At 36.7% G+C, this 16,751-nt stretch overlaps 1 protein-coding gene and 1 pseudogene across 4 annotated transcripts in view; both read left to right on the plus strand.

Moving 5' to 3' along the window:
* Nucleotides 1-16,751, plus strand: part of LOC137255966 (uncharacterized) — a 589,910-nt pseudogene that overhangs the window by 202,727 nt on the left and 370,432 nt on the right.
* LOC137255973 (beta-4C adrenergic receptor-like) overlaps nucleotides 1-16,751 on the plus strand; it is a 228,221-nt gene that overhangs the window by 181,909 nt on the left and 29,561 nt on the right. For 2 of the 4 annotated variants that reach the window (XM_067793593.1, XM_067793594.1), the window contains 3 exons: nucleotides 2,524-4,241; nucleotides 5,009-5,132; nucleotides 16,655-16,720. In XM_067793593.1, coding sequence (XP_067649694.1) covers nucleotides 3,402-4,241; nucleotides 5,009-5,132; nucleotides 16,655-16,720 — 1,030 coding nt within the window. In that variant the 5' untranslated portion in view covers nucleotides 2,524-3,401. The remainder of the gene's footprint in view (nucleotides 1-2,523; nucleotides 4,242-5,008; nucleotides 5,133-16,654; nucleotides 16,721-16,751) is intronic. The other 2 variants (XM_067793597.1, XM_067793596.1) reach the window with 1 other exon arrangement.

A 16,751-nucleotide genomic window follows, 5' to 3' on the forward strand; every position in this document is an offset into this window, starting at 1 on the left:
AGTATGGACTGTGGTATTTCAAGGGATCTGGAACATTCAGAGTGAGATCTTAGTGTTAGAACCGATACACTTTAGTCAGTATGGACTGTGGTATTTCAAGAGATCTGGGAAATTCAGAGTGAGATCTTAGTTTAGAACCGATACACTTTAGTCAGTATGGACTGTGGTATTTCAAGAGATCTGGGACATTCAGAGTAAGGTTTTAGTTCTTGTGTGTCACATAGAATTGTGTGACATCATTTTTTATCATTTGCAAAACATATTGGTACAGTGAAACATTTCTGTTGGCTACCCTTAGTGAGTCAGTAAGTTTAGTGTTAGCAGTATTCCAGCAATATCATGGCAGGGAACACCAGAAATGAGTTTTACATATTGTACCAATTAGGAGACTTGAACCTGGTCTTTGGCATGAGAAGTGAACACTTTAACCATGAGACTACCCTGTCGCCTCTGGCTGCCTTTTAAACACTGTTGGCTGACATTCCTTCTTACGTATAAAACACAACCATGAAACACATTGTACCTCATATAAATTACAAATTTCATCAAATCCATCTAAATTTATCCCATTCAGTGACCCTTAATGTTTGTGATTTCTATCTCAAAGTTTCATATTATTTAAAAAAATGCTGTGGCTAATCTTACAAATATTTAAAAAAAAACATGTGTTCAAATATGACTTTTGAAAGGGAAATGAATTCCTGTCAAACAACAACTGTATGTCTTACAATTGCCTTTGATGCATGACACTTCAAAGGTTTGCTTTCATTTCAAGCTGACGCCAATATCTCATATCAGTGTGGAAACTTCCTCCCTGAGCAAATCACAGGTTACATTGTCTTTGCTAGAAAAACTACCATTGCTTTGAAATGACCAATTTGGGATTTTACCACATCCTATTGTGAAGCATTAGGTTTCTGTTTAACATGGTAACAAAGGTTGCTAGGCAATGCATGCCTTAATGCCTGATTGGTTAATTGATTATCATTCCTACGAAAAGTCCTCCACTTCCTGATATTTGTTTCCTGATGAGAGAAATGATATTCACAAACCTGTTTGACTAGATCCTCCATTATTGTGTACTGGGTGTTAATATTCTGGACGTATTAGTTGCATGGGGGTTCATGTGAGGACCTTGACACATAAGAATGGGGTTTTTCTTGCCAGAATAATTCTTCTGTAACATATATTATATTTGGGATTACTCTTCCTTAGTGAAGTACTAAGTACTTTGATAAATACTAAATATAGTACAGATTCTAGTACTATATTTAGAGTGAGTCTCATTTATAGGATTCGAACACACACACGATGATCAACCCACTTTGCCACCATAACCCAAATGAATCTCAGTGTGAAAAAATGGAATGTGTAGTCCTTTGATTGTACAGTGGCTTTCACACAGCAAACTAAAGCAATCTTCACATGACAAACTTACGTTTGACAACCCACATTGTTGAAATTTTAAAAGTTGTCAAACTTGCACTTTCACACATCTAACACGTGTCAGACTTTGTGTCATTTTGAGCACCATGTCTCTATGGGTGTGGTCATGGGACAACATGGGCTACTTTTGTTGACTGCAATTGGTTATTTTTTAAAAACATGAGTTTGACAATAACAAACGTTTGATAGAGCAGTTGGTGAGAATAGAGACCAATCATATTTCTCAACAACAGTTTGACAATCCTGAAATTGGTGTTGGTGTTGACTTGTTGGAATGTTCACACTCTCAAACTCGAGTTTGACAACACGTGTTATCAAATTTTAGTTTGTCATGTGAGACTGCTTAACAGACGTTACATTTGACCAGGTTCTGAATGGCGCTTTATGATATTTTCTCCAATAGCCTAACTGAGTGAGTAAGTGAGTTAGTTTTACACCACAATCAGCAATATTCCAGCTATATGGCAGCACTCTATAATCATTATCAAGTCTTCAGGACTCATGCTTGTCGTAAGAGGTGACTAACAGGATCGGGTGGTCAATTGCGTGGATTGATTGCTGTTGATCACTGGATTGTCTGGTCCAGACATGATTACTTACCGACCAGTGTCATAGCTGGAATGTTGCCAAGTGTGTTAACTATTCAAAAAGCGTATAATTGAAATAATAACTTATCAGAAAGCAACAATGTTCCATTATTCAAAAAGCATCCATAAACAGTTATATACAATATTCCCCTTACATAATACACATCCTGCTCTCATAAATACCAGAACAATATCGACAACAAATTTTGATGTCAAGTCTGTGCCCAAAATCAATGCTTTACCATTGACAGAGGTTTCTAAATACAGATTTGAGACAGCCATTAACCAGTAACCGTCATGATAAACTCCTACCTAATGTTATCAAGCAGCTCTTTCAATAGGACAATCGGGTTTAATCAATATGTTATTGAGGGCCATTAGGCTTTTATATCAGAGTAAGGTTGCTGGCCCTTCGTAACTGCTAATTATGACTTATGATGTGTTAGAGCACCCAGTAAGCATTGTACTGTATGTTTGATTTCTTCTGCAGATAGCGATGGGCAGCGACAGGACCATGGACTGAGTTTCTGGCGATTGCACACATCCCTTACCATCGTCACTTGTGATGATTGGCAGCTTCGGACTCAGCAAATACACCCAGATGATGCAGAGTTAGAGGCACAGCTCTGGATATTGGACGAAGTATCAACGGAGGAAGATCTACAAAGTTTGGACATCAAGTCTCAATATCATGTTCTCTAATGTGCGTTCATGAACAGCTATGTGAGATACTTCCAGAGAAAAATGAATTAGAATTTGATTGTGACAATGCTGATGTGTTTGGAAAATTAGCGGATTTTATTCTTCATCGTTGAGAATAGTTTGTGCCATGTGAAATAACACTCAGCTGTGGAATATCACTTCACTTCGAAGACGAGAAGTCGTGTCCAAAGTTGAGAAGAAGTGTGATGATTGGATGATTCAGCTTGAAGTATTTATTCAGGAAGTGCTCCTTTTAATGAAGTAGATTTTCTTGTTAGGAATTGATTTGTGTGATTAGTGCAAATTACAGAGGATGGTTTGGAGGAATGGATTAACAGGGAGTCGTCAACAGAAACATAGCGATGTGGTGAAACAATCAGCAGACTGACACGTTTAGGTCATGATGGAGACTGTTGCTAAGTAGTACTGACACTGAGTGACATCTGTCAATCAATTTATTAAAACAGCATGATTCTAATCTCTGCCTAATTCGGTATTTCTTTGGATTCAAGGAGTTTCTATAGAAATGTATTTTCTTTGGAAATGCAACTCTAATGGGTGAATGAAATATCTGATCCTGATATTTCTCATTTTGATGATTTCTCGTTCTCGTATTGGTGCTGTGGGATTATATCTAGGGATCTTATTATAAGGAAATAATTGAAAATGTTGGACGAAAATTCTACAGATTGGGGGAACGGCACCCATCTTGAAAAAAGGGAATGGCCACTTGAATTCTCAGTGACAGTATCCTCAATTCTCTGTGTGTCTGCTTTGTTGTCAGTCGTGGGAAATGCCATGGTGATCCTAGTAGTTGTCAGACACCGGGGGATGCGAACTCGGACCAACCTGTTTTTGGTGAACCTGGCTGTTGCAGATTTTCTTGTAGGGTGCCTTGCGATGCCAGCAGCCATCACAACGATCTTAGCCGGAACGTGGAAGTTCGGAGATGAGTTTTGTGTGATACATGGGTTCATTAATCCGTTTTGTCTCGTAGCATCCATTCATACCCTAATGTACATCAGTATTCACAAGTACTACTCGATAACGCGTCCATTCAGCAGTTCCTTTTCATTACGGTGTGTACTTCTAATGATAGCGTGCACATGGATCTGGGCTGGAGTCAGCGGCACAATCACAGTGGTGGGATTGAACAACGTGACATACAAGGAAGGCACGTCCCAGTGTGGACCTGTATATCCTCACGACGTACGAACCTACACCCACCATGCTATTATCTTGGTAACTGATTTTATCATCCCTCTGTTAATTCTTGTGTACTGCTACTTAAAAATGTTCAAGGTGATACGGGCTCACACAAAACGCCTTCAGGAAAATACCACTCTGGAACAGGACGTAATACTTGCTCAACAGAAGAAGGTGGCTGTCACTTTGTTCATTGTGTTGGCTTGTTTTATAACTTGCTGGATACCTTATAATATCTACACCATATATGTGACCAGTCTGAAGAAGAAGAAAGGCGTGAACATCTATATCAACCCTTTGGTGAGTATACCCATCAGGGGTTAAAAAATCCCATCGCCTGATGCCCGGGACAAGTCAGTTTTCATTTCAGGCTTGTCTATAAGAAATACTTCAAAGGCATTTAGAAGTTGGTGAGGTAATACAAGACACTATTATGGATGACAACTTCTTTAATTCTTTTAACACGACGTTTCAAGGCTAATTCTTGCCCCTGAAACGTCGTGTTAAAAGAATTAAAGAAATTGTCATCCATAATAGTGTCTTGTATTGTCTATAAGAAGTCACGAATGACTGGATGGTTAGGCTTAGTTAGAACTGGTTTTCACCAGAACATCCATATCAAAAGATTTAACTTGGATGGTTAGGCTGGGTTGGAAAGGAACTTTAACTGTCTAGCCTTGGTCACCACTGGATTGTCTGATCTAGACTTCATTAATTTCAGAATGTAGTGAGTTTAGTTTCATGCCTCGCTCAGCAATATTCCAGCTCTATGGACGTATGTAAATAATCAAATCTGGACCAGACAGTCCAGTGATCAATAGCATGATCATTGATCTACACATTTGGGATTTAATGGCATGTGTCAACCAAGTCAGCAAGCCTGACCACCCAATCCAGTTATTCACATCTTTCAACTAGCATGGGTTACTGAAGATCATTTCTGAACCAGAGCTCCATAGGTCCTCAGAATCCAATCATATTTCTCAAATTTTGCAATGATAAACAGCATTTCTAACATCACATCAGACTAAACTCCCTCATTCACACATTCTCTCTCTCCTTTGCAGGCGTACATGTTCGGGTATCTGAACAGTGCTTGCAACCCCATTATCTACGCTTTCCGCAGCCCCTCTTTCCGTGAAGGATACAAGGAGATACTGTGCCAAAATCCACAATACGTCATCACTGATGGTAAGAGGTTTTCCAGTTACATTTTTCAAAATGGAAATCACTTCCCATCAGCTAAATTAACAAAACTGTTTATTCATCGATGAAAAAATATTATTTAGCTCGTAACAATGTGCTCATCTGATCAGAATGATTTCGTAAGTAATTATTTATTCATCTCGTCAAAATCATTACACACCACACATGGAAATCATGTTTCTAAGTTTATTTGTTTGGTCTGATGAATGTAAACATATTTTTTACTGACTATAAAGTTTTTGAGATGATCCCTGACAAAAAATATTCAATTTCTTTTTTTCCTTCACAATGTTTGGTGAGTTGATGGAAAGATTAATCAACTGTGAAATATGCATCTCAAATTGATTTCCCAGACATGAGGTTTCTCTATCAGGACATGGTATGAAATTTTTATTGGAAGGCTAATTAATTGTATCAAAGTGGTGAAATATTCAGAGTTTTTCGGTTGTTGACTTTTTAAAATCTACTAGTTTTTAACCTTTCATCCCTGTGTATATTGTAAAGTCATTTAAAGTCATTAGGTTTGCAAGTTGGTTTCACAGTGTGTTGGGGGCATGGGTGGGGGATTCAGTTCAATATTTGCAGTCCAGGTTTGTTTCCTGGACTGCAGACATGGTGTAGTGGTTATAATGTTCACCTGGGTTTGACACAGAAGGGTTTGATCCCTGGTATATCATATCAAAAGATATGGTACTTGTTGGTCCCTGCATGGCGCTCAGCATTAATGGGTACAACAAGCCACAGTTCTGTTGATCAGGACAATATGCCAGTGGGATATTCATGCTTAAATGTGACATGTTATCTCAGAGAGATGGCACTAGAAAACCTGGATAAGTCTCGTCTGGTACAAGTAGCCACAAACACACACAAACACACGCATGTTGCAAATGAGTGAAATATTCTCAAGTACGATAATAAAGCTCACTTCACCTCACCTGACTGACCAGAATATATATATCGGTTTGTCAACACCGTATCCATGGGGTAGCCAAGTGGTCAAAGTGGTCATGTTGAAGACCTGGGTTCAACTCCGCACATGGGTACAATGTGTGAAGCTCATTTCTGGTGTCCTTGGCTGTGATGTTGCTGGAATATTGGAAGAAGTTATGTAACACTAAACTGACTCACTCACTCACTCATAATACTGCAGCCCATGTATGGAATCTCTTGCCTGTAAGTGCCAGAAAGGCAGATTTATAATCTGTGTCCAGGTTGATATCCATCCCCTATACATTAGTTCGAACCAGTGTGGGCACTGTTTCTAAATTTTGCTAGCCATTCTAGCTTATAATGCCTGACAGTTATTAGCTCACAAAATAGTTCACTAGCCCAACGTTTGATGTTTAAGCTGCTAATACGATGAACATGTTTCTTCAGGTCATCTTGCATGATTTAACAAGCTGGAGAGAATGATGTATTTACAAAATGACCTAAAAAAAATTCACAAGCCCCACTGTTTCCTTTTTACGAGCTTTGGACTAGTGGACTAGTGTCTGTTTAACACACTGGTTGGTACTCATACTGTCAACCACTAGTTCACCTTGCCCTCACTCCATTGCTGAGTGGCTTCGGTGGATTACTGTGAAAAACACTGAAAGTGGCTTAAAACAACATTCACTCTCATACTGGATGTGACTGTAACAGAAGTTACTTTCTGAACTTGAACATTAGAAATAGTGCCAAAAATGGGATGAAAGGTTAAAACTGTCACTTAATCACATTTTTAATGTTTTTTATTATTATTATTAAATTTTAATTGGGCTGGGAGAATTAATGTTTTGAGAATGAGAATGAGATTCCTAACAGTTTTTCTCCAACCTATAGTATATGTGATAGACCAGAGACAAGGGTCAAAATAAAGACTTGGTATGTATCCTTGTCATGCATTAAGAACAAAAGCATATCTGTAGATACTATTGGACAGACAACTAATATGAGACTTATTTGCAACCTGGAACCATTAGATGTAGTTTCGTTCGGTAGAAATTAGTTTGTCTAATGAATTGTGTGTCTTTGGATGATATTTTGCAGCACACAAATATCTAAAACATTTTGTGAAAAAAGAATTTGAAAATTGGTGTGAATTCAGGTTAAAACTGGGGAACTGTCATCTCTATTTTTAGACAGTTTATTGGTGTAGTTGATTAACTTTGCAATAATACTGGCTAGCAATCATCTACATTTGGATAGAATATTGGTTTAGTTGATCCTTATGGTGGAAGAAAAGGGGAACAGCCTACTTGTGGACAACAATTGGGATGATTTATTCAAAATGGGTACCTCTAGTTAGTAAGTGAACTTGGGAACATTTCAAAATGCTACTACAGTCACTGACCCAAAGTTAGTGGAAAAACTTAAGTGGTCAGTTTCAAAGGAACTATTTTTTCGTTCATAAAATTGGAGGACATTTCATATTATTTAAACACTCATACATAAAACTGGGAACGTTTCATGTACACTTTATGGTAAAATGGGGAACAGTTACCTAGTTAAAGACTTCTGGATAAAACTAGGGAACATATCATGCAAATGTCATGGTAAACTGGGGAACAGTTATCTAATTAAATACTTGCGGGGAGAATTTGGGACCATTGATCTCCTTAGACTGAGATAAGTGTGAGGAACACTAAAATTGTTGTATTTATGTTGAAGTTGTAACTGCACGTAGCACTAGTATTGTTTTGTGCAATGGATGCAGGTCTTTTCTTAACAGAAGCACAAACGTTCAACATATCTGTTGATATTCTTGGTACATGTTTATTCTGATTAATGATTCTTTGTTTACTGCATGATAAACATGTCAAATATGTGTTGAATATCTTAGCAGCCACAGTTTGTTTTTTTGACACCTGTGAACATTTTTTTAACTTTTAATTTTTTTTTCACATTGTAATTTTGTTAATTTATTTTTGGGGTGATGGATATTTTTTCAATTTGTTGTACTTCACAAGATTTACTATATTAATATGTGCATGTGTTTATGACATGGCTGAGATCCAGACAAGCAAGACAGAATACAGATAAAAGACAATAGTTACTTTTTAAAAAGCTCAGGAAACGAAAATTGATCCGATGAAGTACAGTCGAACCCTGTTATCTCAATGAAATGGTACTTAATTCAAACTCGTAGCTATTCAGACATTCAAGTTAACATGGCTCATCAGTTGTTCCATGAAGTTTCAGGTTAGAATTCATGCTTAGTAACCCAGACTTGTCATAAGAGGCGACTAACAGGATCAGGCTTGCTGACTTGGTTGAGAAATGTCATTGTATCCCGGTTGCGTAGATCAATACTCATGCTGTTGATCACTGGATTGTCTAGTCCAGACTTGATTATTTACAGACCGCTATACTATAGCTGGAGTATTGTTGAATGTGTTGTTAAACAACAAACCAACTTGTCAATTCAAGTAATAGTGTAACAGAGTAGTATATGTTTTGATGGCATTGATTAGTAGGTATTGAGACAAATTGTGAATTGTGTACAATCTTGAAAAGCACAGCAGCCATATGTAATTGATTGATTTATCCACTTGACAAAAACAAGAAAAAGTGTCAGCATTGCCTCAAGATGTTTAGGGGGCGGTGGGGTAGCCTAGTGGATAAAGCGTTTGCTCGTCACGCCGAAGTCCTGGGTTCGATTCCCCACATGGGCACAAGGTGTGAAGTCCATTTTCTGGTGTCCCCCGCCGTGATATCGCTGGAATATTGCTAAAAGCGGCATAAAACTAAACTCACTTACTCACTCACTCACTCACTCAAGATTATTAATTTAAAGCTTGGATATTGGGAGACGTGTCCCATAACATTCCTTTTATCCAGTTTCAAATAGTACTTTTTGATGTAACCAGGAAGTGCTGCCATGTTTTTGGTCATGTGTGTTTTGTCAAAAAACCTCAGTCACTGGAACAAAACAGAAGTAAATAATTGGTTAACAAGTACTTAACTGAACTGAACTTTCCCATTGAATTTAGATTCGGGTCATATGCTACAAGATATGCTTTAGCTTTACAAAGCTGTTCATGTAGTGGTGCTCATATCAAGAAAAACATATTAGGGTCTGTAGTTAAGTCAAACCTGGTATCCAGTCTAGAGTTGGAGATAAGACTCCTCGGTAAAAGGGCAAGTGTATGTCTATTTATTAAATGATGTGGTAAGAACTGCAGACTAGGTTCAAGATGTCAGTTGGGGTGAAATGTAAACTGTGGTATTTAAATATAACCACTGTATTTTGACTTCGGTTCGGTAGACCGTTGTGGAATAAAAAAATTTGGTATTTTGGTTTTAATGCCATCATTATATTAACCCTTTAAAATCCTTTCTTAAAAGTCTACAAATCCAATCATTTTGTCCAATGATTCTTTGCAAGAAGGATGCTATTTTCCTGGAAACTAGTTCTCGTATACTAAACCAAAACGAACCAAACTGATGGCCTTGTACTACAACATGTTTCATGCCTATATGTCAGATAACAAGGTTCGACTGTATAAGCTTAGGACTTGTTTGATTCACAGTTTGATGATTTGGTCGCCTGTAACTACAGAATCAATAGGCTCCAAGATTTGGACTTGTATTTGCTTATAATCTCACATTTGTGACATCAAAAACAGTATCTAGAATTGTGAATGAGATTACAGATATCTATTCACATTCAGGGCGAGATGGCTTTACGTACATGCCCTGATTGAGGACAGATTGTGTTTAGCTCTGTTTAAGGTGTAGTATCATGTGTATCTTCAGGACCAATGGGTACACTTCGATGTCAAACGATACGAACTATACGTTCGGACTCCACTGTTGACTGTACCCGCTTTTCGTGTGCACTGCCAAGGTGAAGGGCATGTGGTGTTGTATTTTCTTATGGTGTGATGTTGTTTGTTGATAACTCGGCATGTGCTCTTACATGAAGAAATATCTTGACTGTTCCACAATACCTCTTCCAGTCACATTCCTGTTTCAGGCTATGAAAAGCTATGTATTGGATTTTTTTTTAAAGTTTTTCTCAAAAAAAGAAGCAACTTTCAATTTCGGATGAAGAATGAATGATAAGTGTACTGGTAGAGATACCAATTGATCAAAAGTAATTTTTGGGTTATTTTGGAGTATTGTTTATTTAAATTACATATATTTGGGGCAAAAACATCTAGAGCCTCTGCTATTCCTCTTGTCTTTGGGGTAGTGGGTAGCCAAGTTGTTAAAGCATTTGCTCGGCAAACTGAAGACCTGGGTTCAAATCCCCACATGGGTACAATGTGTGAAGCCCATTTCTGTGTCCCTCATGTCATATTGCTGAAATATGGTTAAAAATGGTAAAGTCACACTCACTCACTCACTCTTGACAAGTGACCACGTCAGTTAGCTTTTTATGTCTGTCAAGTATCAATGGAATAACCCCCTATAAACAATTGAATTTTTTTTATTATTGTCCTTGTCTGCAAATACTCCCGAAAAATTGAAGCGAGCTGGGTGTTTAATGCTGAAGCAGGCATGGATTACATACTTCGAATAATTAAATTTTCAAGGCCTACCATGCCTTTTGGGAAAGTGACTTAGGAAGAGATTTTCACTTTTTTCATTTATTTGTTGATTTCATGCAGCTCTTGGTTTGTACAAAATTGTGTATAATGAAATACAGTTATAATTTCCTTGTGGAATGTCTGACACTCTAGTTATTCCTGTTTATCGCCAAAATATGTCCACATTAAGCATGTGACCCCATTAGTGAAAAATGAAATATGAAATTCTGTGTTTTTTTTATAGCTTATATCATGTTCTTTGCACTTAAGATAAATGCATTCTAAACATTTACAATTAAATTGTTCAGTATTTCAAATTTATGGAAATTGATTAATTAACAAAAATGCCTTTTGTGCATTTTTGGACACTTTCCAGAACTTTTGGCATCCTAGTGTGCTCCTCAAAAAAGGTTTCAGATCAACTTGTTTCCTGCCTGATCAACTATCAAATAAGTAAAATGAAAGAATTGTATCCTTAACTTTGCTTGAGTAGTAGATGATGCTGTAAACTTATTATGTGTTCAGTAAGGAGGTAAACACTTATTCAAAGATGTCTTGTCACTTATTTTGGTGAGAGATAGACAAAAGCATCAGTTGTGAATGTACTTTGATTTTGACCCGTTGGATGAGTAAATAGATTTAGGCCAGACTAATTTTATTTCTTATTTGATGGCTCTGCCTGTTGTATTTTTTTCAGGAATAGAAAAAATGTCAAAATTAATTTTCCTCAAAAAATCAAGTCCTAATGTTTCTATTTGACAAAAATGTAAACTTAAAAGAAAATGTTTTTAGATTGTATTTTTCCCGATATACTGTCATAAATTGGCAAAAGTAAAATACTTTTAGTATTTGGAAGGAATATTACTTTTCCTGGTGATTATATTTTTCCCCCCTCCTGCCTTCAGGTTTTCTGATGTCAAAAATCTGTAAAACAAGAAATAGAATTGGTACGGCCTAACAGTCAAATGAGGCTATTGACCAGTGTGGACAAGCATGGTGTTTCTGATGTTGTTGCTGTGATGAAGCATGGTGTTTGAAAGATGTTGTTGATTAATATTTACTCAGCGAAGCAGTGTTCCTCAAACTGAATTAGAAAATAGATTCATCATCATCAGTTTATGAGTGGCAGCTTATAGTATTTAGTGCAGGTCTGTTATGAAGGATATGAAATCATTAAACTGACATCTGATTCGAGACGGTGAAGTAATTAGGGAAATTTAAAGATAACCCAAGCTGACTTCGTAAATAAATAAATAAATAAATAAATAAATAAATAAATAAATAAATAAATAAATAAATAAATAAATAAATAAATAAATAAATAAATAAATAAATAAACAAATACGGGTGTAACATGTTGTGGGAATTTCTGCTCGTAAAATGTTTTGATAATCATGTATGTGTCCTTGAGCAGATTCATTGAGGATTCAACAAACTGGAGAGCAGTGTTGTTCGTTTCGGGGGTGGAAGGGTAGCCTAGGGATGGGGGGTAGCCGAGTGGTTAAATTGTCTGCTCATCACACCAAAGACCTGGTTTCAATTCCCCACATGGGTACAATGTGTGAAGCCAGTTTCTGGTGTCCCAGCTGTGCTATTGCTGGAATACTGCTAAAAGCAGCCTAAAGCCATACTCACTCACTCATTAGGGTGAAAGAGGGGTTAAAGCAATGTCTTGTCATGCTGAAGATCCACGATCAGTTCCTGATGCGTGTACAATCTCTGAAGACCAAGTCTGCTTTTAAGTGTGGGAGCAATGACCATCTTAGAGCTATGACAATCTTATCATTCAGCAGCACTTTGTGGAACATTGCCATTTTACTAAACTGCTAAAATGTTTTCGTCATGACTTTGGGCTTATCATTCAAATGATCATAAGCAGACGTCGAATAATCATAAGCAGACATGGGACATTTTTTTTCCTTTAGAGACATTCATGCTGAACAAAAAAGTTAATGTTGGGTTATAAAATGTTTCATTTGCCACACACATTAAAAGAAATCCTAAAACTCACTGACCTGTGAAGATTCGGAATAGAATAGGCCTTCAGCAACCCATGCTTGCCATAAAAGGCGACTATGTTTGTTGCTTGATGTAAGGTGCAACTAACGGGATATGGTGGTCAGGCTCGCTGATCACTGGATTGTCTGGTCCAGACTTGATTATTTACTGCAGCCATATAACTTGAATATTGCTGAATGCAGCCTGAGACTAAAACTCACTCACTCACTCACTCATTCACTTAAAGCTCATCATGATGCTTAGCTCTCTTGTTCTTCTGGCAGTGATGTCATTCATGAACCAAGGGCCAAATATCAGCCTCTCAGGCCTCAGATAATTCCTGCTGTCAGTAAAATAAAAATTACATACTAATCAAAAGTAATAAGAAAACACCCATTCAATCATATTCCTGTAGTTACCTTGTGTTAAACATCTTTTGATTAGCATATCAAACCTGTAAACTTTTAATTTCTGGTTTCACATCTATAGACCAAGGCAAAACCACAGGAACCTGATATCGCACTGTAGGTTAAACATAGACCATAGATCTACACTCACGTCAATATATTAATAGAGTAAAGGAGCAGCAGCTGCCATATTGGATTGTCGTGCAGACATCGACTCGTTCCGATTTCAAGCTGAAATGTACGCTAAGAATTCGGTGACATTCAAAACTATGCACACGTACCTCTCAATTATACATGTCCCCACACATCCTGCCTGATTTCCACGACATAACACCTATTTTATTAACTTTATTACGTCCTCAAACTCGAAAATCGAACCAAAACACCTCTGGGGTGAACGTTATCCCGCACTCGCAGCCTCTGGCTTGATAGCTGAACCGAAGTATTTATAGTATCGGTAAACAAGACCGCATGGTTTGAGAGCGAAAGGTTTTGGATGAGCCATGAATTTCACAACCGTCCAGGTTTCAACAACAACAAAAAAAAAAAACGATTTCTAAATTTCACACAAATGTAATGCATTTGTTCTGGAAAAATTACTTACACTCAGCGGACCAATGAAATTGCTCGAGAGGCTGCAAGTGCGGGATAACGTTCACCCCAGAGGTGTTATGGTTTGATTTTCGAGTATGAGGACGTATTAAAGTTAATAAAGTGGGTGTTATGTCATGGAAATCAGTCAGGATGTGTGAGGACATGTATAATTGAGAGGTACGTGTGCATAGTTTTCAATGTCACCGAATTCTAAGGGTACATTTCAGCTTGAAATCGGAACGAGTCGATGTCTGCACAATTGGCAGCTGCTGCTCCTTTACTCTAGTAATATGTATGACATGCGTGTAGGTCTATGGTCTACAGTGCGATATCGGGTTCCTGTGGGCAAAACCAATTAATTTCTGGCTTCACATCTATAGACCAAGGCATGACCAATTATATTTCTTGTTCTCAGAAACCCTAAAGACAGGAAATAAGAATAAATTCACCTGTCATTGTAATATTCCTTTTAAGTACTGAAAGTATTTTACTTTTGGCAATTTGTAAAGTGTTTACGTGGCAAAATACAATCCAAAGACATATTCTTGTAAGTTTACATTTTTGTCCAATGAAAACATCATGACATTATTTTTGGTGTATGAAAAAATAGTTGTTCATATTTTTGAAGAAATACATCCGGTTTATCTGTAAAACAAAAAAATAAAATTGGTCTGGCCTAGTATGATGTTGAAAAAAATGGTTGATCAATTTGCAAATTATTTATTTGAAATGACATTTCTGATGTCTTGATCACAGAGGGATCTGCCTTGTGTTTTGTATGTTACATGCTATTTAGCTTCTTATAACTATCTGCCTTGTTTTTGATGAAATATGTCTATATGTTTAGTTGTAGAGGATATTATTCAGGATGTATGTACATGTATATATATTTATTAATATATAGTTTAGTGTAGCCATAGAATTAATTACTTGTCCTCAATTATTTAAGAATATTCAAGCATTTTTGAGATGGTTAGTCATCACTGAATTGCAGCCAGACACATTAAATGAAGTCATCTTGGTTGAAACTCTTACACTTTAATATTAGATTATTATAATCATATGCTAAGATCATATTATGAAACCAAATTAGAGCCTAGGGTGCTGTTTTACAAATTAGCCTTAGCGATAAGACTAGCCGATGCTAAGATATGAGAGTTAAGTTCACCTTACGTTATACAATACAAGGTTGGTTTGCATCACAGCACCCTAGGACCCATCCCTTTGAATTACCTTAGCATTAAGATGGGTGTGACTCCCAAACTTTAACATAGGCATTTCATAATCATTTTGTTAAGATTAGTTTGTGAAACCACACTCAGGGTGTATATACGTTACAAGGGATAGGGTCAGTGATAAGTTTAGTGCTCTGTTCTGTCTGTTAAGTTATTTACTGCAGTACTTACATTTCAGAAGAATATTCAAAGGTAAATCAAGGGTGTTTCATATTGTACATTGTTTGTTCACAAGACTATGCATTATTCAGTTGAATACGGTCACAAGAAATGTTTGGGAATTTAAGTAGGTGAACTTTGTCAGATAAGTATGAATATATCTTGATTAGACTTTAAAACCCATAGGAATATTTAAGGGGCTATTAAATCATATCCTTATCTTTAGTAAGATTGAAGGACTTGTGATTAATTTGATGTGGTTGAACTTTCCCTTTGCTGAAGGACTGTTAGAAATATATATCAAGGAGAAAACAGTCTACACCTGGAAAGAATACAAGCTCCGCACATGTTTGCATGTCAGGTTGTCAAAATCTGAGACGTATTTCAAAATGAAATCAATGGCCCACCACCATTGGTGTGTTTCATCTTCCCCTAATAAACATCTCGACCCCCTGTTAATAATATATCTCTACTAGATCTCTACTAGATCTCAACAACAAGCTTATCTCAAAAAAGCACCACATTTGTTTGTTTTTTTAACCAACCCGGACCTTTATGATAGGAAATGCACTTGTCTCCAAGCTTAATTTTAAGTGCACGATGTATCAAACTACAGAACGGATTTGCTTATCCTCTTTTCAGGTGTATTTGAAAATAAAGCAAATTAATATAAAGGGACCTAGGAACAGACCAATTTTATTTCTTGTTTTACGTATGTTTGTTCTCAGAAAACCTAAAGGAAAGAGGGGGAAAAAATAAGAAAATCACCAGTGAAAGTTAATATTCCTTTTAAATACTATTTGAAATACTAAGAGTATTTTACTTTTGGCAAGTTTTAAAGTGTATATGGGGCAAAAAAGGTTTTGTGTAAGTTTATATTTTTGGCCTATAAAAACCGTAGGTTTTTATTTTTTGAATGGGGAAATTTTGTTCTTGTTTTTGAAAAATATGACAGACAGATCCATAAAAAAATAAACATTAAATTGGTCTTGTCTAAAGATATTTTGCAAGTTATTATTCGGAATCATTTTATTAAATAGTGCTGTTCTGCTTCATATTTATCTCCATCAGCAAACTGAGAGTGTAGTATTGGTCAGTAGTTGACTCACTGCATATTCAAAGGAGAAGTTTCCTTACTTGTATATATCTACTTAGTGTAGTCGGCATGTTTCTTGAAAATACACCAGATCCTAACATAATGAAAATTTGGTTTCCACGACAGTGGTATTTTTTCAGAGGGCTCTCCATCTAGGACTCAATAATGTAACAACTATAATTTTAATTTTGGTAATGATGATCTCATTGGCTATCATGTGGACACCTTGCGTCATGCTTCAGCCAATGTTTTGAAAGGCTGAAACATGTTTATTTGTATATTGAAACATTTCTACATTATTCATATCCTTTATTATGTTTCTAAATTATTTACATTTGCATCATGTTTTGACCCTCAGATTCATTGTCCTCTGAAAAAGTGCAATGTGTTAAAAAATAGTACATTACGTTTTGATCATATGTTGGCGTGGTAGAAACTTCTCCTGGGACAGGTTTGTGGAAAGTTGAACAAGTATTTGAATGAAGCATGTGGATGTTTTCAGGTGGCCATTCAAGAAAATTTGGTGATTGCTCCACTATGGGACTGCAGTCGAAAGTTCTCGAACCAGGTGGAATATGGTTATATCTTGTATACCCTGT

This window comes from Haliotis asinina, chromosome 11 (genome assembly GCF_037392515.1).
Source record: "Haliotis asinina isolate JCU_RB_2024 chromosome 11, JCU_Hal_asi_v2, whole genome shotgun sequence".
Classification (NCBI taxonomy): domain Eukaryota; kingdom Metazoa; phylum Mollusca; class Gastropoda; order Lepetellida; family Haliotidae; genus Haliotis; species Haliotis asinina.